This window comes from Callithrix jacchus, chromosome 10 (genome assembly GCF_049354715.1).
Source record: "Callithrix jacchus isolate 240 chromosome 10, calJac240_pri, whole genome shotgun sequence".
In the NCBI taxonomy this organism is placed as follows: Eukaryota; Metazoa; Chordata; class Mammalia; order Primates; family Cebidae; genus Callithrix; species Callithrix jacchus.
In genome coordinates, this window is record NC_133511.1 from 24,476,097 (window position 1) to 24,498,326 (window position 22,230).

The 22,230-nt window shown below is 50.0% G+C and overlaps 1 protein-coding gene across 2 annotated transcripts; it reads right to left on the reverse strand.

The window, feature by feature from the left end:
- Positions 1 to 2,274: 2,274 nt before the first annotated feature.
- On the reverse strand, positions 2,275 to 15,432 carry ROBO4 (roundabout guidance receptor 4). Of its 2 annotated transcripts, XM_035264963.3 has the most exons (18): positions 15,353 to 15,432; positions 14,689 to 15,018; positions 14,266 to 14,423; positions 13,950 to 14,070; positions 13,547 to 13,674; positions 13,219 to 13,447; positions 12,843 to 12,955; positions 11,956 to 12,124; positions 11,609 to 11,794; positions 11,443 to 11,485; positions 9,411 to 9,547; positions 9,044 to 9,307; positions 5,177 to 5,284; positions 4,799 to 4,940; positions 4,418 to 4,654; positions 3,905 to 4,263; positions 3,068 to 3,274; positions 2,275 to 2,939 (listed from the first exon to the last, which is right to left on the reverse strand). In XM_035264963.3, exons 1-18 carry the CDS (start codon positions 15,420 to 15,422, stop codon positions 2,917 to 2,919), a joined length of 3,024 nt encoding a protein of 1,007 aa, XP_035120854.2. In that variant the 5' UTR covers positions 15,423 to 15,432; the 3' UTR covers positions 2,275 to 2,916. The 2 variants fall into 2 exon arrangements, with proteins under 2 accessions (XP_035120854.2, XP_035120856.2); XM_035264965.3 differs by lacking the exons at positions 14,689 to 15,018; positions 15,353 to 15,432 and having other exon boundaries at positions 13,950 to 14,100; positions 14,266 to 14,413.
- Positions 15,433 to 22,230: the final 6,798 nt, after the last annotated feature.

Here is a 22,230-nt window from a genome sequence, read left to right on the forward strand (position 1 = left end):
CAAACAAACAAACACTAGGTGGCGACTGACCTGTCCTGCTTCCTAAAGGAGTAAGAAGCCCACTGTCCCGGAGTTACAACCATAGAGACTTTCCAGTTGCCCAGTAATAAAATACATGTTCCCCTTTTGGAAGATCGACCAGGCCCTTCTTTGGTGCTCTCCTCTGGGGTTTGTCTACTTTCCCACAAGGAAATACACCTCTCACAAACAATTATCTTGAAAAACTCAAAGAAAGAGGAGCTTATGGGAGAAACCCCAGGCAAGAAGGAAGAGCATGCTTCTTCAAACCCTCTGACTCCATCACAGAGGGTAAGTGCAGATGGGCACCTCTTGGTAGGCCCAGATGAGAACTGTTAAGACTGTTTTGGTGTTGAATGCTGTGGTCCTTGTCACCCGCTGCCCCGCATCCTGAGTACTCAGTGGTGACCTGAGTTTTTGTTCCTTCTTGCTTGCTCTACTCTCGACTCAGTGACTTCTCTGGACTCTCTGGGCTTGGCAGCTGCCCTCCAGGTCCAGGTCCTGACCTCATCTGCCCCTTTGGTGTACGTGTGTACAAATCTCTCTTTCCCTTCAGTCTGGCAAACAGGGTTGGAATGTTTTCAAAAGGAATTTTACTAGGAAACTAAAAAAAAGAAAAGAAAAAAATACAGAGAAATGGATGTATATGTGGAGTACTGATTCTTCCTCCTGAGATCACAAAAATCCAGCCCAGACTGGCCTGATTAATGTGGCTCAGGAAGCCCCCAGTCCCCATGGTCCCGCCTTAGCCTCTCAACTCCCAGTGACCTCCAAGGAGAGCTGCTGGGTTTGAGGGAGTAGTACCCCCTTTCAGGCCCTGCTTCCTGTGGCCCTGTCATGCTTCTCAGCATCGCCTCCACCAACTTGTAGATTCTGCCCCCAGACTTTCCCACCAAGGGAGGAAGACACAGCTCTCCTGCCCTCCAGCACCTTCTGTGGCTCAGGCCCTGGATGGCCCGCCTCAGGGTTCATCTCTCTGTTCTGTTTTTTCTTTGAAGGGTGTTCCCAAGCCAACTATGACAGGTGGTTCTACCTTTTGTAGAATTCAGCCACTTTGCCTATTTTTTTTTTTTTTTTTTTTTTTTGAGACGGGGTTTCGCTCTTTTTACCCAGGCTGGAGTGCAATGGTGCAATCTCGGCTCACTGCAACCTCCACCTCCTGGGTTCAGGCAATTCTCCTGCCTCAGCCTCCTGAGTAGCTGGGATTACAGGCACGTGCCACCATGTCCAGCTAATTTTTTGTATTTTTAGTAGAGACGGGGTTTCACCATGTTGACCAGGATGGTCTCGATCTCTTGACTTAGTGATCCACCAGCTCGGCCTCCCAAAGTGCTGGGATTACAGGCCCATTTTAAGAAACCATCTGGGACTGCTGAAAGCAGTTGTCTCCTCAGGATAGGTGAACCCGAGGGGCTACTTTGATCAGGTCTGCCTGCCCTTCTTGCTTTTGGTTGCTGGCTTTTTGTTTTTCCCCTTTTCTATGAAGGACAAGGCTTCGGTAGCTGAAGGCCTTGCTGCTGGATGTGGAAACAACCTTCACTGGCTACTTGATAGATACCATTCATAGGTCTCCATGGGAACGGCCACTTCAGTCATTTCACAGGAACTTGGGCCAGCTCTTGTCCAGCTTAAACTGGTGGAGACCACCAACCTTGCAGCTAGGCCTCTGCAAGTGCTCCAGGGGTGGCCTTTAGACATCAGAGGGCCCAAAACTCCACCTTCAGATTATAACAACCGTTTTCTACACATATGTCCTCATGAAATGTCATGAACCCCAACTACGCTTGCACAGAATGAACCTATTACTTCATTTTCCCCACTGCCAATCACCCTTCCCCACGCCTTAGACAATCCCACTTCCCTCAGCCATAAATATCCCTAAGGCTTATCTTGGGGAGGCAGATTTGAGAGCTGTTCTGCCACCTCCTCACTCAGCAGCTTGCACATAAATGTTTTCTCTTTTGCAAAACTCTGTCACAGTGATTGATTTACTGTGTGCAGGCAGACGGGCCCTGAACCTGGTGGTAACATAAGTTTCCAGGACCAGCATACTCTGAAACTCCCCCACCCCTGCCTTTCTATATTCTGCTTAAAATTTGATAGATGATCACCATTCTCCCTTTAACTGCAGAACAGAAATGGGCGACACTCTCTGAGTGTCGGTGAGTGCCCGATTCCTGCCTAACTCCGGGAACTCTTGCCATCTTTCCAGGTGTCCCCCTGAAAATGGTGCTCCAGGGAATGATCTCACAGAACTCAAGTCTTTACCATTTTATGGTATCAAATTTCTTAAGCACATAGTGACAGCAGTACGAGGACAGTGCTTTCCTCCCACGGTTTCACACCTCCCTTCCTTCAGCATCCTTCCTGGGCACAGCCTTGAACCCTTGCTTGGCATGAGGTAGGACCTCAGTGCCTTAGTGGCGTTCATCCTTAATTTATTTCCATGGTGAGGTTGGGAGAGAGTTGAGCTCTTCTCTAAGAGGGGGCTCCAAGAAGCTCCTTCCTCCATGGCCCTCTCCCAGCAGCCACAGATGTCCTTCACGAAGGCCCCTCTGGCTCCTCCACTTCCTGTGATCCAAGTGGGTGGGGAGAGCAAGAGACAGGGCTGCTCCTCAGGCCAAAATGGCCTGGTCGTGGGAGTGGCACAGAGGAGAAAGCAGTGGCTGGGAATCAGTGGAGATAATGTTTTGCCCTCTGGGGCTCCAGGTCTGCTTTCCTCTAATTTCGTTTTCATTTGTTTTCACAATCTTGGAGGGAAAACCCTTTGGAGGCTGGGGAAGGTGGACCCCGACTGCAGAGAAGCACATGCCAAGACCCTCACACCACAGCCCAGGTTTTGTGGGCGGATGGGAGAGGTGGTTTTGATTCCCTTCTTGGCAGTCTCAGGGACACATTTCAGGAGGAATCTACAGGAGAAGCTGAAGGACAGTGGAGTTATCTCCCTGTTTCTTCTCTCCCTTCCCTGATGCCAGGCTTCCTCCTGGCTCTTCCTCCCAGGAGCCATCTGGTCAAGATGGCCATGTTAGCCAGGAAGATAGATACTCACCACCAGCCTTGGGCACAGGACAGTGGAGCTGACTTCTCTGGGAAGAGACCCGAGAGTCAGGGGGCCAGGGAGGCATCCCCCTTCCCAGTCTCTGGGTGTGGTTGACATCCATGTCTTCCAACCAATCTGGCCTCCACTCCCACAGGGGCAGGGAGAGGTTGGGGGTCAGGAAGATGTCATCTCTTGGGGAGGGAGGTGATGAGACATCTGTCAGGGGGGGTAGAGGTGTCTGTGGGAGGTTGCCTAGTTTAGGACAGAAAGCTTAGGACCAGCTCAGCGCATGTACTCAGCCCTAAACATAACCCAATTCAGCCCATCAGTCTCAGAGGCCGTATCTCCAGGGGCTGGATCCATTGGTTTCTTTAGGGAGAAGTGCTTGCACTGTTTCCTCCCAGGGCAGCTCTGGCCTTCTATCCGTACTCTCCCTTCATGCACCCATTCTCTGGGCATTCTTTTTCTGCCATCCTGAGCCCTTCTGTCCTGGATAATCCTTGCCCTCCCATTTGCCACAAGCCTGGTTGTTTTTCTTGGGGGCAAAGGGTAGAGTTAAGGTTAGTAATGGGGATGGGGGAATCTGACTGGGCATGTGGGGAAGGGACACCCAAGGAGCCAGGGCCCTGCACGACCTTCTGCTGACATGGAGATAAAGGTCCCACTCTGCTGGGAATGTCAGAGGTAAGCCCTGTGGCTCCTCAGCCCCAGCCATGGACAGAGCAAGAAGAAGGGATTGGAAGAGGCGGGAGCAACCTTTCCTGGAGACCCAAGTCAGGGTCTGATGATGGCTGTTAGAAAGGCAAGGTGCATGTGTGAGGAGTAAGATGGGGTGACCTCACATACCTGTGAAGACGCAGTCTGCTTCCCTGGGCTCTAGACCAAAACCAAAGCTATCCATGGCCACTGCCAGGGCCCGGGCAAAGTGGGCATCAGCGAGGAAGGAGCCATCAGAGGAGCTGACCAGGCTGGCTCTGGCACTGGCAGCATTGTCCTCAGAGGCTGAGCCCCAACCATTGGCTAAGGAACCCTCGCTGGGGGTGGGGGTAAGGCAGGGCCGAGGTGGGCACAGCAAGACTCCCCCCTCGGGCCCCACCCCTCCTCCAGTCCTGCCCATGTCCGCAAGCTCTGAGGCTGTTGGGACGCTGATGTATCCATAGGTGGTGGGGGGTGAAGGAGCCCTTGGCATGGGAGAGACGCTGTTCCTAGGGAGAGGCAAAAGAGGAGACAGCAACTGTTAGAGTGGGGTGGGAGTCGTAGTAGCAGAAACACCTGGATCGAGGAAGAGCGGAATGAGTGGAGAGGTGCATGTTCCCGTAGTTTCTCTGTAGTTCTTTGGTTATCTCTCAAGCTACTCACCTGGGAGTCTCCTCACCCTCACTGAGTTCCAAGCACAGAGCCACCTCCTCAGGGGTCAGCACGCTGTCTTGATCTTCCCCCAGGGATGACAGTGAAGAGCTGGACAGGCGACTGGAAGCTGGGCTGGGACCAGAGAGTGAAGAGTCCCGGAGGCTAGGGGGACTGCAGGGCCTAAGGATGGGGGTGGGGGCTGCTTGCAGCAGGACGGAGGAGAGAGCCTGTGGTGCCACTGGAGGCCTGATTGGAGTGACAGAGTGATGGCAGGGTGGTTGGTACAGCTCTTCACGTATTTGCTCCCCCTTCCCCAGCCCGTCCAATCCCACACACACTCCCCACACCCCTGCTCTCCCAGCCCTGCTTCCCAACTCCATGCCCTCTTACTGGATCTGTTGACTCTGCGTGGGGGAAGGTTTGTGAGGAAAGAGGGGTGCTGGAGGGAGAGGATGAGTAACCAGCTCATTTGAGGAGCTGAGGAGTTTCGGTCCCAAGGCTCGCCAGGCAACCAGAGCTTGGGGCACAGCTCCTGGAGAACAGAAGCCCGGGCATGAGAACAGTGGCACCCTCATCTGCTCTGGAACCCAGCTTGCCGGCCTGCCCACCAGCCCCCTTAGTTACCTGTCCCCTACCCCATCCACCCTCATCCTCCTTCTCAGGGTAAGGAGGATGAGCCCGTGGGAGGGGCCTGGGCTGGTAAATCCATGTACCCCTACACTCTCACTTCCTCACCCCTTCACTTCCTTTTAAGGACCCCCCTCTCACCTGGGTTTTGGGAAGGGTTCTTGGAGCCTCTACTTCCCAAGTCGCAGGCCCGGAGCTCCAAGGGGTGGCTGGCCCGGAGCAGTGGAGAACTGTTGACATGCTGCAGCTCTGCAAAAAAAGGGTTGGTGCTTGCAGGACCCAGGGTAGACCTTTCAGACCCCAACGGCCGTCTCCATCTTCAGCCTTATTCAGCTGAGCCTCCAGGACCCCGAACCCAGAGAAGAGAGGGAAACACTGCCTTGAATCCCCTCCACACCCCCATCTTCATCCAGCAGCTGTGATAGGATAGAAGGAGCACTAGGCTTGGAGTCAAAAGACCTGCACAGCTCAGCTGTGTGACCTCAGGGAAGTCCATGCACCTTTCTGAGTCTCAGTTTCATGTATAAACAATCACTTCGAATGATGGTCTTGACAATTCAGTGAAAACAGATTGCAAAAATTCTTGGCCCTTGATAGATGCTTTAAAAAACAACTTCCTTTTCCTTGACTGTATTCATTCCAGCCTTCCTGATCTCTATACTTTCACATTGCTACTCTCATGAATTTTGGCTCAGTAAGAAAAATACTCCTTTTCTTGCAGAGAATCTATTAATTTCCATTTTTCACATTGCAAATATCTCACATGGTTCTGGACAGCCCTTCCCTGGGAAACTTGACTGTCTCTCATTTGAAAGATGGGGGTGGACCGTCAGGTTGAGCTGAGTGAGTAAGATTAAAACAGAGATCGGGCCGGGCACAGTGGCTCAAGCCTGTAATCCCAGCACTTTTGGAAGGCCGAGGCGGGTGGATCACGAAGTCAAGAGATCGAGACCATCCTGGTCATCATGGTGAAACCCTGTCTCTACTAAAAATACAAAAAACTAGCTGGGCATGGTGGCACGTGCCTGTAATCCCAGCTACTCAGGAGGCTGAGGCAGGAGAATTGCCTGAACCCAGGAGGCGGAGGTTGCAGTGAGCCGAGATCGCGCCATTGTACTCCAGCCTGGGTAACAAGAGCTAAACTCTGTCTCAAAAACAAAAAACAAAACAAAACAAAACAAAAAAACAGAGATCGACACACTCTGTTGGCTGTGACAGGAGACAGTCAGCTGCTGGGAAGACGAACTTCAGAGTGGGAAAAGGTATTGGTCTATCCCAGGGAGGCAATGTCCTGACCATAGCTATTCTATACTTTGTTGAGCGAATGAGCGAATGCATGGGTGATGTCAGAGATGTGGATGTAAACACAAGGTGAGAAGAACCATCTACAAGACAGCCATCTACACTGGCCCACATGGGCAATGGAGAGACAGGGCTCTGGGTGAACTTGTCAATGGAGAAGCTGAGGAAACTAAAGAGACAGCCCCAGCCGTGTACAGTGACCTGTGAGCATGCTTCTTGGTCAGGCCAGAACCCAAAAGGTATCTGAGTTTAAGCCAGAGAAGAATAGGGTAATAGAGGAAAAATATTTTTCCAGGGCCAGGAACCAGAAGCACATCAGACAAAGGAGAAAAGAAACAGCCTTCAGATTAGTGTCCCGTGACCAGAAGCCCAGCTAGGAAAAGGTTTCCCTTCTTGGTGGACCAGGGACCAGGCAGGACCCTCAGGGTAGATCTATCTAGTCAGTCTCATATCAGAGATCTGGGGGCCACTACTGGCAGCTTCAGAGCAGGGAAGTGAGCCAGGTCTTGGCATTGATCAAGATGCCATTTATGTACTAGTGGTCAGAACTTCTGATCCTTTGGGATGAAAACTCAGCAATGACTAGACTTCCTCCATCAAAGTTTCCTTTGGTACTTTGGCGGTTTGGTTTTTTATTGATTTCCTATAGCTTTCACATGACCCAGGTAGTCCTGGGAGCCAACCTCAGCGTTGGTGCTCCACCCCTGCTATCATCAGCTTTGTCATGTCTAGTGCCTGGCTTCTTGACTAAGCTCAGAAATGCGAGCACAAGGTGGTTGGCTGGTTTGAGTGGAAGAGGAAGGAAAAAAGCCAGGCCTGGAAAAGGTCGCTTTTATCCCAGCCTGTTTCACCTCCTCTAAGGGACCCTGGTAACAAAAGCCCTCCTCCTACATTGCTTGGAGCTACTTGAACTTTAGTTTCAATTCTATTTGAATAAACTATACAAGAAAAATGTTATCAAAGTGAAAGGTTGAAACTCACTGATAAAATTGCAATAAATATTTGTTTGAATAAAATAATGAATGAATGAGGATATTCAGTGCATGTGTCTGGCAAAGCGAGCGGAACTAAGAACCTGATACGATGGATGAGAAGAGGAGACTGCAATTGTGAGATATCAGCACTGGAGAAGAAATCCTAACTTAAGGCAAATAATAAGAAAAAGGAACGAGCAGGTCAAGGGGAGTGGTGGGAACTGGGAGAGCCTGCCAGTTTTAGAAGAGGAAGAAACAGCAATAGAATCAACTCCATGCCTCTGAAGAAGATCACAGCATGATCTTGCTGCTGCTGAGGTCCTGGGAGGTACAGGTGGAATATCTAGTGTCCACCAGCCAAGGAGTCGCTGGAGTTGACCTACCCTGGGGCAGTGGTGAGATGCGACTGGAGTGAAGGAAGGATCTAAACCACAGGCTAGGAAGCTTCCTCTCAGAATTGGCACCCTTCTTAAGAACTGGCTGTAGAATACCACTCCTCTTTACAGTAGTATCACTGTTCTAAGAGGGGCTATCCATTCCATTAGATTCAGTGTAGTTGTCCATGGGGAGGTTGTTTTTCAAATGACACTATGCAACCTCTTTTAAGCAGGTGTTTCATTACCACTGAGGATTTATAATGCAGAGCTGGTAAGGATGCCAGCTTTGCTGATACTTAGAGTCATAAAATTCTGGATATTGAACAAGCTCTTAATTATCTTAATCCATCTTTGTCTTAATAAAAGTTGGATTATATCCATTTTAAGAAAAGACTTGGCTGTAGAACATTTGTTAGGTCTTACTAATCAGTACAGAAGACTCATGAAGACAGCAGGTAGAGTGCAGGCCAATGTTCTGTAGCCCAGAAACAGGAAAAATACTCAAAGAGAGAATAGGATTTCCTGAGGGAGCTCCAAAGGGACTCAGAATCACCTTCAGAGGCAGACTATCCTGCCTTCAGATTTGAGCTCTGAAGCTAAATACTTGCGGAATTTTGAACCAGCAACTCAGTCATTCCGACCCTCTTTCTGTCTGTAAAATTAGAGAAATAATAGCTAGCTAACTTTTTGTGAGGATTAAATGAAATAACAAATATAAGTAAAGCACCTAGCACATAGTAATTGATCAAGAAATGGAGGCTATAATTATTTTTCCCTGGAAAGTCAAAGAAGGCAGCTGGGAGTCAGGAGAGAAACCTGACCAGAAAGGAAATACTCCTTCCTCTCTGAGAAGTGAGTTGGGAATCGATGCCCAGGCACACCTGTACATAATAGACCAGGAGATGAGCTCGTAGGAGCCTGAGGCTTCATGCCAGCACTGGTCACATTCCTCCAGGCTCTAGCATGACTTGTATGACAGTCAGCACTTTTGTTAGGCCCTGAGCCCTTAGAAGGCAAGGGCTGCATCTGGTGTCTCGTGTGTCCCTTGTGTCTGGCATGCAGTGGTGCTTATTAAACGTTTGCTGAGTTGAATTGACTGCAGAAACAGGGCTCACTGCTGGTGTACCCAAACTGAAACAAGAGCACAGTGCAAGGAGAAGCTGAGGAGATCGCACTCCTGGCTGAGTGCTCTGGTAGTAGGTGAAAGAGGCCTTGTGTCCACCGGGAGAGGAGAATGGAAGGAGGGTGTGGGGGTTGCACCCCACTCCAGGCTTTGAGGCCTCATTCCCATCACGTTCCCACTCCTGAGCCTGCGTACCATCAGCTCAGGCTATGTCTGTCCTCCCCATCCTTACCCTGCTTCTTTTTGGCCTTCCAAGCCTCTGCAGGGGCAAGAGACAAGCGTGGAGAAGAGAGTCCCCTACGGCTGCATAGGCTGTCTGAGCTGGAACAGGGGCTGGAGAGCCGGGCCAGCTGGGGCGGAAGGCACCTGACAGCTGGGACGCGGGGGCTTGGCCTGGCTGGGGGAGTGGAGGGCAGCTCAGCGATGAGGGAGCCATAAAAAGTGCTGGTGTCTGGAAGCAGGGGCACACCAGGGCTTCGCGAGTCCCAAGAGAGCACTGTGATAAAAATGACAGGAGGAATTATGGTCAGCACGTTCCGCTTTCCATCTCTGCCATCCCTGCTCCCAGCTAGGCCCTTGCCCCCACTGGGCATGCTCACAGGAGCGACGACAGTCTAGTGGGTCCCGGGGGTCCGCCCCCAGCCGACTGCTAAGGCTGCTGCTGCTGCTGAGGTCCCGAGAGCCAGAGGTGGAACGCCAAGTGTCTGCCAACCACTGGGAGTCACTGTGATCCATCCTGGGGCAGTGGAGGCGGGGATGAGGCCAGGAGAAACAGAGAGAAGTGAGAACCTAATTGACCAAGACCTCCTGTTCAGAGGACAGCAGAAGAGGGCGAGGAGATAGTGGTATCGGCTTCATCCTTACTACTGCCTTACAGCCCTTCACAGACTCCTTAAGATCTATGACCTGGTTTCCCAAACTCAGCACCCCTTTCTATTCCTGGATGAGGGGAAATGCGAGTCACCCAGAGCTGGGAGGTAGTAATGAGAGAAGATATGTATGCTGAGATGAAAAGAAGACCTGACGACAAATCTGGTTTGACAATCCTTATCTGTCACAGCTTAGTTTGGGCAAGTACATCTACTGGCTTCTCTGAGCCCCCGTTTTCTCATCTGTAGGATAGTAACAATAGGGCCTTCCGCACTCAAGGCTGATGCTCTGAGTCTGAATGAAAACGTGTGAGATCACTCAGCTGGCAGAGCAGGAGCTTGCTCCGTGGATGTTGGCCCCTGGCTGCCTGAGTGATCCCTCAGGAACGGGGATCTAAGCGAGGAACTTCTCCGCATAGGACCCCCAATGGCCCCTCATTTGCTGTGATAGAGCCCAGGTGCCTAGCATGGCTAACAGAACCCTCCTTGATCTGCATTCTAGCTCCCTCACTATATCCTTTGCTCTGACCCATCTCACACCCTGTACCCGAGCCAGAACAAATGGTTTGTCTTTCCCTGTGGACACAGCAGGCTATTACTTGCTGCTTCATTGCTCTTCCCTCCACCCCCTTCTTACTGTCAGGGTTAGGTGGAATCCTCTTTATCCTGTGTTTTTCCACGTTGACCCCCTCCATGTGTCTTGTACCTGCTTCTGCATGGCCAATATGGGATTGCATGAATATGCTCTCATGCCTGTCTCTGTCTACACTGAGAGACCCAGGATGGTGGAGGCTATTCCAAAGGAATGAATTAACCTAAGGTCAGAATGGTATCTCTCCAAGGACAGAGTAGGAGGTGTCAGGGAAGCCAGAGAAAACTTAGGGCAGAGCAGACAAAGCCAGGCAGTTGCTGGAACAAAGAAGTCAGTTTGTGCAGGAAAGCTCAGAACACGCAGCCGGCTTGGACCCCCCGCTCTGGGCTGAGAACCTCACAGTGAAATGACAGCCTGGATGTGCTGGCACACAGTAGGTGCTCAATAACTCCTGTTGTTAGATGCAGACCTGGAGTGGAAGCCTCCTGGAGGAGATCTAACTAGATAAAGAGCCAAGAAGACAGGCAGAGAGATGAAATGGTTACTTAGCACAAAACTCAAGACAACGGGAGAAAGAAGGATGTGTTCCTTATCAGCATGATGTCCCCAAACTGCAGACTCGTTCTGGCAGCCAAGTATACTAGAAGCAGAAGGGTCTACGGGCAGATTCTGTTTTTGACAACAATGAGGAAGCATCTATGCAGTAGGCACTGAACACCCTCTGCTGGAGCTGCGGGTGGATTACGAGGCAGGCACACTGGCTCAGTGAGAGAGTTACTGAGTGCGGAGGCGCTACTTGGTAGACCATGGTGCACAGAGAAGATGAGGCATTTGAGCTGGTCGTCTCATGCTGGTTTTTCTCCACCTAGCAGAGTGAGGCAACAGGAGAGGTGGGTGACAAGAGTCCTGGATTGGGGCTTCAGGAGTTAAGCAGCCTTGAGCAAAGTCACTGAAGTTTTATGAGTTTCAGTTTACTAGTCTGTCAAGTGGTGTGATAGGAAATATTAATGACGAGAAATGAACTCCCACTTAGAGTCACAGGAGAGATTCAAGTATGAGGGTCCCAAACTGCCGGGCAGGTAGACTAATACTCCATTCAGTTCTCTGTTGCAGCTCCACTGTCCCTTGCCCCCATCCCTTACTTCAGGTCCCTCCCCCTTCACCTCTCACCTGTGTTTTAGGATGGCGTCCTCGCTGGTATATCTGTACAGACCTGGGAGAAGGCAAGAGGAAGGCTAAATCCAGAGGCTCCACCACCTGGCCAGAGATCCAAAGCACCATTCTGGCTGGATGTCGAAGAGTCCAGTACACATATGGGTCCCCCTAGGACTCTCACCTGGTCCCAGGTGCACCCCAGCTCGGCGCCGGCGGTGGATACACACTGCAGTGACCAGAAGCAGCAGCCAGAGCGCAACGCCACAGCTGGCGATGACCTCTGGCCGCTTCAAGGTGGCCCTCAGTTGCTCCAGGGTCCAGGGATGATGCTCACTGGGTTCTCGGGTGGCTCGCTCCATGGTCTGCTCTGTATGGGATGCAAAGCTCAGCTGGAGGGGCAGGTGAGGTAAGGAGGGCCTGGCAGGCAAGGGGGAGGAGCTGGAAGTGTGAGGCAGGAGCGAGGAGAGAGGAAGGCAGAATGCGATGCAGGCTGAAGGGTGGCGTGAGGCCTCTGAGTACTGCCCTCACCTAAAAGGAGGCAGACAGGGCTACTGGGCTCCCCAGCCCCAGCCCCAGTGACTGCAGCCACTTGCACGCAGTAGGAGCCTGGCATGTGGGTGGCGATTTCCAGCTGGGTCTTCTCAGCAACTACAGTCCAGTTGGCTGGGGGCAGTGATGTGTTGCCCAGGCTCCAGACCTGAGGCACAAACAGAGATGAGCAGCTGTCCCAGGCACAATCCCAGAAGCAGAGCCCTTTATCTGCAGATCAGACTCCTGGGATGTGGTCATTCTGCCCTGCCATCCGCCTGGAGAACCCCTCCCCCAGCATGCACCCGATTTTCTATTTCCCTTCTATTCTTCCTACAAAGTGAGAGACACTTCTCTCTATATCAACAGAAGAGCAAAAGCAATCTGCTGAAATACATGTAACGCCAGCAGTTCTCAGATAACAGTGTGCTTCCAAGTCACCTGGAGGGTCTGCTAAAGTACAGCTTGCCAGGCCCTTCTCTGAGTTTCTGATTCATTAGGCCTGGGAAAGGATCTGAGGATTTGCATCCCTAACAAGTTCCTGGGTGAGGCTGATGTTGCAGCTCCAGAAGCCAAAGATTGAGCACCACTCCCTTACTCACAGCCTGGTTTGATCTACTCTGTTTCTTATTCCAGTGGCCTTAGCCTCACTTTCCATATCTGTAAATTGGGGATAATACCCCGGGATGGACTGTGAGGTGAAATGGATCATGGAGGAAAAGCGCTTGGCAGGGTCTGGCAGAGAGTGGGTCCTTGCTCAGCAAAAGCAGGTTTCCTTTGCTTCTCTGCAAAGGTACCTTTCTCAGTGCCCAGAGAAGGGTATGCAGAACTCTAGAGCAAAGAGGTGTCTTAGCAGCACTAAGAAGGGCTAGTCAGCTTGGGGATACCTGGTAGCCACGGATGATGCCGTTGTGGTTTTCAGCAGGCGGTGGGACCCAGCTCACAAGGACACTGCCATTGCCAGGTTTTAGGGTCACCTCCTGGGGTGGGGCACTGGGCACTGCAGGGGTGGGAGAGAGGCTATAAGGGGCTCTGAAGGAAAGGACTCTAGGGAAAGGAGCTGGGATGGGGGACACAGAGTCAGAGCCCCAACGAGGAGACAAGAAGCCTCTCAAAGCTCTGCTGGCCCGGCCAGGGCAGAAGGGAGTCCCGGAGCAGGACCTATCTTCTCCCTCCAAGACTGAAGTGGGACAGCCCAGGGGACCCCAAATAAAAAGGAGCCAGAGGGGACATTGTTGGGTTCTGCAGGGATCAGACCCCGACCTTTTTCCGGCAGCCTCAGGAGCAGCACGTTGCTGTCAGGGCCTCGAGCCCGGCCGGAGGATGGTCTCACTTTGAACTCATAGTCTTGGCCCCAGTGGAGGCCTCCAAGCTCTGCACTCTGCCAGCCAGCCAGCAGCTCCTCTGCCCACGGAGCTCCCTGGGCTCCTGGGGCAGTCTGGGTCCTGAACAAGGCCGTGTAGGATTGGGCAGGTGCAGCAGGGCCGCTAACCTGGGAAGGAGTTGTGAGGAAGAGCGAGGGTCAGGGAGCTCAGGACCAGCCCTCTCTTGAGCTCTGGCCTGGCTTCCACCCTTAGCACTTGGCCCTCACCTTCCAGCTGAGCCACACTGCCGGCCCAGGCTTGGAGCCCTTCGCGGGGTCTGGGGTCAGCAGCGTCACATTTTCCAGCTGAATTCGTACAGCCAGAAGCTCCACAGGCTCTGTGTAGTCCTGGGGCTCTGTGGGGAGGATAGGGCTGGGCTGGGGCCTACAGGCCAGAGTGACAGAACTGAGGCATGGAACATCCCCCAGCCAGGGAGGAATCTAAAATCCCAGAGTCCCCAGGTCTGGAGCATTCAGATTTCTACTCTAGCAGTGGGGAGCCTCCTGCTACATGAGACCCCCAGCACTTTGACCCTGGCCCCACATACTTTAACCCCAGCCCAAACCAGAGCACACCACCCTAGCTGAAGCCTGCAGCCCGGCCCTGACTTTAGCCGACCCCTGCCCTTACCCTGGATGAACACCCGGGCTGCACGGCTCTCCCTGTGTCCTGCGCTGTTGGTGGCCACACACATGTACGTCCCTGCGTCACTCTTCTCTACTCTTGCCATCAGTAGGGACCCCCCGGACACCTGTCAGGGCCAGGTTCACTGTGAAGTCTCCTATGTGGGGAGGGATTCTGAGCTGGGGGGAAGTATGAGACCTCCCTGCGCTCCCCCTCCTCAGGTTCTACTAGAGGATGGGGGACTGGAGGGCAGGTTAGTCCCTCAGGGTGTGCCCAGGTCTGCCTCGGCCAGGATGAAGTGTGGGGAAGGGGCCACACTTACGGTGTGCCTTCCAGGCTGGAGGGTCAGGGGTTTCCCATCTTTCCACCAAGAAACTGTGGGCTCTGGGTGGCCCCAGGGAGGCCCACATTCCAGAGTCATCTGCTCACCCACCACGGCCACCGTGTCCTGAGGCTGGATCTGGAAATCCTCCCGGAGGACTGTGGGGAGGACAGAAGGTGACAGGGAGTAGGGCCCGGGCCTCCTCTTCCTCCCTTATCACACTCTCCCCCTTCTGCTTTGCCCATTTCCCTGGTCTCCCATTTTGGGCCAGCCCCACCCCAGCGTCCCCTCCCAAGCCTTCCAGCCCAGGCCTCTGCTCACAGGTATCCCACTGATCTTCTCTCAGGTGCTCCCTCTAACATTCAACTCAGATGTCTCCACCCAGGTCTGCCCCACCTTGAAGCTCCCCTTCCCAGGCCTCACCAGCCACAGACAGCCGAGCGCCTCTGCTGACTGCCGTGCCCAGCCGGTTGCTGGCCTCACATGTGTAGACACCCAGGTCTGTGGACAGGGCCTGGCCACCATGGGCGTGTCCCTGGGCAGGGGGCTGCAGCAGCAGAAGGGTCCCATCAGGCAGAAGGTGGTGTGGGTCTGGGGGCACCATGCTCAGGGGCTGACCATTCAGCAGCCAGCGGATGGTGGGAGGTGGCTGGCCAGAGGCTCGGCAGCTCATCCTGGCAGGGCCAGGGCCCTGGAGCAGCTGGTCCTGGGGGTGGATTAGGATCTGGGGCGGGGAGTCCTGAGCCATGCCTCCTAGAGGATAAGGGAGGAGAGCCCGGTCTGATCACCAGCAGCATCCCAAATTCCTGGCCCACCCTTCATCTGTCTTCTCCTGTGTGTGAGTTTGCCAGATGACCTGTATTCTGAACTACTGAAGGTCACCTCCCAAAGAACAAGCTAGCTGGGAGGAGGAGAGCACACACACAAACACACATACACTTACACACACTAATCATCATCATCGTCATCATTCTTATCTCTGGTTCCCCCACTGCAAAAGGGAAGCAAGCCGTCAGCAGGCCTCTTCTGAGCTGAGCAGGCCTTGGATCCTGGGGACATAGACCAGGAGAGGGAGGGCTGTACTCACCCATGGTAAGCAGAAGCAGCAGAGGCAGGGAACCCTTGTTCCCCAGGAGGCTCCCTCCTCTAGAGCCCATGGCTACTCTCAGCCCTCTGTCCTTGTCCGGAGCACTTTGTCCTGCTGCTCTGAGCTCATGGTGAAGAGGGAAGGAGGGGCGGGGTGGGCTGGTGGTGGTTGTTTGTGACCGAGACTCTGCCCCAGGAGGGAAGCGGCTTTGAGGAAACCGATGCTTCCTGCCTGGCCCTCAGTGCCTTGGAGAACTGGGAGGAGACCAGAGGCGAGAAACTCTCTGACCCCGACCCTTTAGCCATGGCCCCTGACACTAACTTCAGCCCTAAGCTTTATCTCATGATCTGGTCTGGGATTTCTTACAGGGTATCCTTACACTAAGCATAATTCCAATCAGAGCCTTAATCCTCTATTCAAATTGTATCTGTGGATCCCAATCCTTATCCCTTTGCCACCTGCTACAGAGGAATGAAAACCCAGGAGTCTCAGGACACAAGAGGCTGAGGACAGAGGGCAGTGGGGCTGCAGGCCGGAGAGGCTGAGTGAAGCGGACCAGGGGTGGATTGCAATGCCCTGGTCCATTTCCTCTGGGGCAGATGGGCTGGGGGTGAAGTAGGGTGGGAGACAGGAAGGACTCAGAGACTCTGAGACAAATTGGGAGATTCCCGCAAGATGTGCCCATATTCAGTTCAGAGATGGATTAAAGAAGTGTCTGTGGAGACCTTGGGCAAGTCTGTTTCCTTCTCTATAAGATGGAAATGATAATAGTAGTTCCTGCCTTGAGGGATAAAGTGATGACGAAACACATAAAGCATAAAACCAGGGGCATCTAGTGCCTGATGCAGTATGAACGATCCATAAAGCTGAGCCAATATTGTGTCTTTATTTTTAGGTCTATCCCATCACTGAAACTATTGGAGTGTCCTCAGCAGGAGTATTTTTCAGACCCTGGAAAGTTGGTTGGAGTAAAAGACCTTTTAAGAGTCTTTCCAGTCCCGAGACCCTGTGTCTGTGTCTGTAGCAGACAGGCCTTGCAGCTTTTGAGCCTAGAATACCACCTCTCACTCGCTGCCTCCTTCCCGCCCCTCCCCCCCCGCCCGCCCACAACCTAGACAGAGGCCATACTCCCCTCCTAGAGCTCAGCTCGTGTTTACAGGTCTCTTCCCTCCAAATGTGGAATCTCAGCCATTTCCTGGAGCTGTTCCCGGAAGGCTAAGGCCAGGCTCTGAAGCTCAGCGGAAGAGTATCCAGCCTTTGTTCTCAATTGTTACTGGCCGGCTTCTCTGCAGGGCCACTAACCCAGCTGACACCCCTCCCTTCCTCCCCTTCCCAGCCTGGCTTCAGTGCCAGCCACAGCCTAACAGCCTGTCAAGTAGAAAGCCGCTTCACTCCTCCTCTTTCCTCTCACACCCAGACCAAGACTGACAAAGACAGAATCAGAGCAAGGAAACACCATGGTCTCTACACTAAAGAATAGGCAGAGTGAGAGTTACAGAGTGGCAGAGCTGGAAGGACAGGCAATGGGACCGGAGAACAGAATGGCACCACCCTTAGCACCTCTACTTCTGAAATCCCCAATTCTGTTCTCTGGCCCTGATACCTATCCCAAATTCTGTGGTGTACGTGGCGGAGGCAGAATGGAGTTGAGTTTATGGGGTCAAGGATCTGTGGGGACAGAGTGATGAAGGGGAGATTCATATGGACACTGAAGTCACAGGAAAGGATGTGGTGGGATGGGAGGATTTACTGCACAGGAGGCCAATTTGGGATTTCACAGGCATAGAGCCTTCAAGAGTGTCTGACTCCCTGACTGCTGGCTCCCCAAGAATGTCATTGTTAGCAGTCTGACTTTAGTCTCCTCTGCTTCTACATTGGACTTGGGGAGACTAAGTGCTTGCTAATGTTTTCATGCTAACTTGATTTTACTCCAATATCCACAATCCAGAAAGATGGTAGGTTTCCCTCAGGGGAAAATGAGGCAAGTCTCAAAGGAATTCCAATCCATCACTAGCTCTCTCCTCAGCAGGGTGAGAATGGAGAGGTGAGACGGCCTGTGTGCACCGCAGGGAGAGAGCCTCAGGGGCTCCCGTAGCCTGAGGAATGGCCCCTGCCCCACGGTCACATGCCCTGTGCTTGGAGATCACCTTCAGTACAGCCTTGCCCTACTCCCAGGTTCTGGAGAGCCAAGTGCTAACACCTGAAGGCGGCTGGAGGGGCTGATTCCTCAGCTATTCCTGCAGTACACTAGAACTCTTTCTTCAGGGCTCTCAGAGAGACTTGCAGCGGTGGCCGAGGGGACTTCCCAAGAGTAGGGTATGTCTGGATGGCTCCCAGAGACCGCAGCGCTCATTTCCAGCAATCTGGCACATCCGCATCCTCATTGTCTCATTTCCACAAACTAAGGAAGAGCCAACTGCGTGAGTCAAGGGTATGATATGGCTTGGTGGGAGCCGCCTCCAGTTGCTATTTCAGGGAAGCTCTGTTCTGTGGCCCGGGTGATGTGTAGTCCCAGTGACTAGTTTAAGCAGTGCCTTCCTTCATCCCAGTCCCAGTGTTTTGTGTTTTCTAACTCCCCTTTAGTTGTTTGTAAGAGGGAGAAGAGAGGGGAAACACCAGGTGCCCTTCTGCGCAAAGCTTCAGAGGAAATTTCTCTTCATCTCTGGCTCCTGGCTTCTTCTCCTGCTGGCCAAGCCAATGGAGAAAAACGGATGAATGCAGGTGGGATTTGGAGTCAGTTACCCTGAGGTTGAGATCCTGCTTCCACCTCTTATTGGCAGAGAGATCTTGAGTAAGTCATGTAGCCTCTCTGAGTCCCACTTCCCTCATCTGTAAAATGTCAGCATGAGGTTTACAGACAGTGGATATGGAAGTTCTTTGAAAATACTAGATGTGTGTTAGTTGTCCCTTGAGTGTTCTGAGATCAGCATGCCTGACCAGCACAGCCAGAGCCAGTCCCAACCACCCCTTGATACTCTTTTTGGATTTGAGAGTCACACTTATTGCCTTCTTGTTTTTTTTCCCCTTCTATGCTTGAGTCTGCTTGGTCTCAATCTATAAATTCTCATGTTTGTTCCAAGATGCCAACAGCTGGAGGGAAATTGGGTCAAGAGAGAAGATAATAATGACCTCCTCTTAGCTGGCTGGAAAAATTTGGCACAGCTTCTATTCCCTAGTTTTGGTTCCCATCAACATCATGGGTGATTTTAGGTGCCTGGAATCTAAAATCACATCTAGTACTCTTAACTCTACATTTTCTTAACTTTCTCAACACCAATGACTATGGGTCACACCTAGCTCAAACATTGCCCAGTTGGAGATTTCAAGGGCTGCTGACATCAATATTTAACCACTTGCTCACATGTCCGGGAAGAAGGGGAGATCAATTACTGTTCTTTGTGTTCACCCTGCCAATGTTCTCCAGTCAGAGACCACTAGGAACATACCTATTGTTGAACAAGTTGGTTTGCTTCTTGTAGCTTGAGAGAGTGCATGCCATGGAGAACTATGGAATGTCTCAGTAAGAGGGCTGTTGGAAAGAACCTCTTCTAGGATTTGGGCTTTGATTGTGTGATTTTGAGGAGGGTCCAGGCAAGTGAGGCATCACTCTAAATTGAGTGCTGTTGGAAAGCAAGGACACAAAATGATTCTTTGCAGAAGAATGTCTTTGATGATTTCCTTGCTACGTAGGCTATCAAGTGATTATGTTTATTCTTTTTCTATTATAAACAGTTCTGCTCTGAATCTTTATTTTATATGTCCCCTAGTATAACTATAAGTGTTTAAGAGTTTCTCTAGAAAATAAACCTAGGAGTAGAATATCTGAGTCTTGAGGCATGCAAATATTCCACTTCAGATGATATTAGCAGATTGTTTTCCAAGTCAATTCTACCAATGTCCTTGAGCCACATCCTCGGAGCAGTTGGTGGACTTCTTAATTTTTGCTAGTTTAGTCGAAGAAATGATATTTTATAGCTGTCTAATTGTCATTGCCTGGTTAAACAATAATGAAGCTGAGCATCTTTTCAAGGGTTTACTCACTGTTTAGGTTTTATCTTCTGGGAAATATCTACTTCTACCTTTTGTCCACTGTTCTATTGCTTATCTGTCTTTTTCTCAATAACTCTTAGAAGTTTTTATGTGTTCTGGGTAATAATTCTCTGTGGATTAAAGATGTTGCAAAAACAAGTTTGGTCTCATATTTTATTTCTTTATGAAATAACAGTTGCTAATTTTACTGTAGATACATTTATTAATATTTATTTTTATGTTTAGTGTATTCTTTCCATTTTTAAGGAAAACTTCATCTACACTAAAGTAAATATATTATTCCATATTTTCTTCTAAAATTTAAACATTTCACATTAAAAATTTTAAACCATCACTAATTGATTATTTTATATGGCTTGAGGTAGGGATCAATATTTTTCAGATGGTAACCTATTATCCCAGCCCTATTCACTGTTTAGTCCCAGTGACCTGATATGATTCCTTCATACATCAAATGATCATGTATACATAGCTTGTTTCATTAGTCTATTGTCTATTCCTGCATGAATACCACATTTTCTCTATTACCAGAGCTACATAATAAGCTTTGCTATTTGGTAGGGTGTTTCTCCTCCCTCCTTTCATTTTCAGAAGTATCTTGGCCACTCTTGGGTCTTCTGCTTGTTAAGTTCTTTGAAACTATTGTGAAATGTTTATTCGAATTGTTCGAATCTATAGAAAGAACTAACATTTAAGTCTTCAGAAACATGTATACCTCTTTTTAAATTAGGTCTTCTATAATGTATTTTAATAAAGTTTTATAATTTGCACTATACAGAGTTTACACATAGTTTGCTAAATGTATTCTTAGCTAACTTGTTAAGTATTGTGTTGCAGATTATCTGTAAAAATAGCTGCAATAGAAACTGGACCCCTTCCTGACACCTTACACTAAAATTAACTCCAGATGGATTAAAGACTTAAACATAAGACCTGGCACCATAAAAACCCTAGAAGGAAATCTAGGCAAAACTATCCAGGACATAGGAGTAGGCAAGGACTTCATGAACAAAACACCAAGAGCATTGGCAACAAAAGCCAAAATAGACAAATGGGACCTAATGAAACTCCACAGCTTCTGCACGGCAAAAGAAACAGTCACTAGAGTGGATCGGCAACCAACAGAATGGGAAAAAATTTTCACAGTCTACCCATCTGACAAAGGGCTGATATCCAGAATTTACAAACAACTCAAGCAGATTTACAGGAAAAAAACAAACAAGCCCATTCAAAAGTGGGCAAAGGATATGAACAGATACTTTACGAAAGAAGACATATATGAGGCCAACAATCATATGAAAAAATGCTCATCGTCACTGGTCATCAGAGAGATGCAAATCAAAACCACATTGAGATACCATCTCACGCCAGTTAGAATGGCGATCATTAAAAAATCTAGAGACAACAGATGCTGGAGAGGATGTGGAGAAAAAGGAACACTTTTACACTGTTGGTGGGAGTGTAAATTAGTCCAACCATTGTGGAAGACAGTGTGGCGATTCCTCAAGGCCTTAGAAATAGAAATTCCATTTGACCCAGCAATCCCATTACTGGGTATATATCCAAAAGACTATAAATCGTTCTACTATAAGGACACATGTACACGAATGTTCATTGCAGCACTGTTTACAATAGCAAAGACCTGGAATCAACCCAAATGCCCATTGATAATAGACTGGATTGGAAAAATGTGGCACATATACACCATGGAATATTATGCAGCAATCAGAAATGATGAGTTCGTGTCGTTTGTAGGGACATGGATGAATCTGGAAAACATCATCCTCAGCAAACTGACACAACAACAGAAAATGAAACACCGCATATTCTCACTCATAGGTGGGTGATGAAAAATGAGAACACATGGACACAGAAAGTGGAGTACTAAACACTGGGGTCTATTGGGGGGAAAAGGGGAGGGCCAGTGGGAGGGGGAGGTGGGGAGGGATAGCCTGGGGAGAAATGCCAAATGTGGGTGAAGGGGAGAAGAAAAGCAAAGCACACTGCCATGTGTGTACCTACGCAACTGTCTTGCATGCTCTGCTCATGTACCCCAAAACCTATAATCCAATAAAAAATTAAAAAAAAAAAATTAAAAAAAAAAAAAATAGCTGCAATAATCCCTACCATCCTGATGCTTATCCATTTACAATGCTTTTTTCCTCTCTCACGAAGAAGAAAATCTATTTCGCAGACCCCTGAAGCTGAATTGGCCTTGTGAATTGCTTTGGCCAACAGAACATAGGGAAGTGATACCAAAGAACTTCAATACTAAGCCTTTAGAAGCGTTGTGGCTTCTGCTTTTCCCTATTGAAACATTTCCTAAGATGACCATGTGAAGAAGCTTGGGTTAGCCACATAGAACAGAGATGAACTCTTCAGCCAACAGCCAGCATCAATCACCAGACATGTGAGTGAGGCTATCTAAGGCATCCAACTCCAGTTCAAATCCCTAGATAGTACAGTGACCACAGGCAGCACCAGCAAATGAATTGTCTACCTGAGGAGGCAAATTGCCAGCACAAAGAACTGCAAACAAATGAAATGCTATTAAGTCATGCAATATTGGGGTGGTTTTACAGAGAAATAAAGAACTGAGATATTTTGATAATAATAATGGTTTGTAGATTCTTTTGAATCTTCCATGTAGAAAGTCATATAATCTGAATATGTGGCAGTTTCGTTTTATTTCCAAACTTTATACTGTTATTCCTTTTTCTCACTTTATCAGTACAATGTTGAATAAGAGTGATTGCATCTTTATTTACTTCTTCATTTTAAAACGACTATTTCTTGTGTTACACCATTAAGAATGATGTTTGTTGTTA

Excerpts from the sequence above, each read along its gene's own strand:
- ROBO4 (XM_035264963.3), bottom strand. The coding sequence starts at position 15,422 with ATGGGCTCTAGAGGAGGGAGCCTCCTGGGGAACAAGGGTTCCCTGCCT. Across the intron at positions 15,019-15,352 it reads GCTGCTTCTGCTTACCATGG|GAGGCATGGCTCAGGACTCC; the intron begins GTGAGTACAGCC and ends CTTATCCTCTAG. Across the intron at positions 4,655-4,798 it reads ACGCAGAGTCAACAGATCCA|GCCTCCAGTGGCACCACAGG; the intron begins GTAAGAGGGCAT and ends CACTCCAATCAG.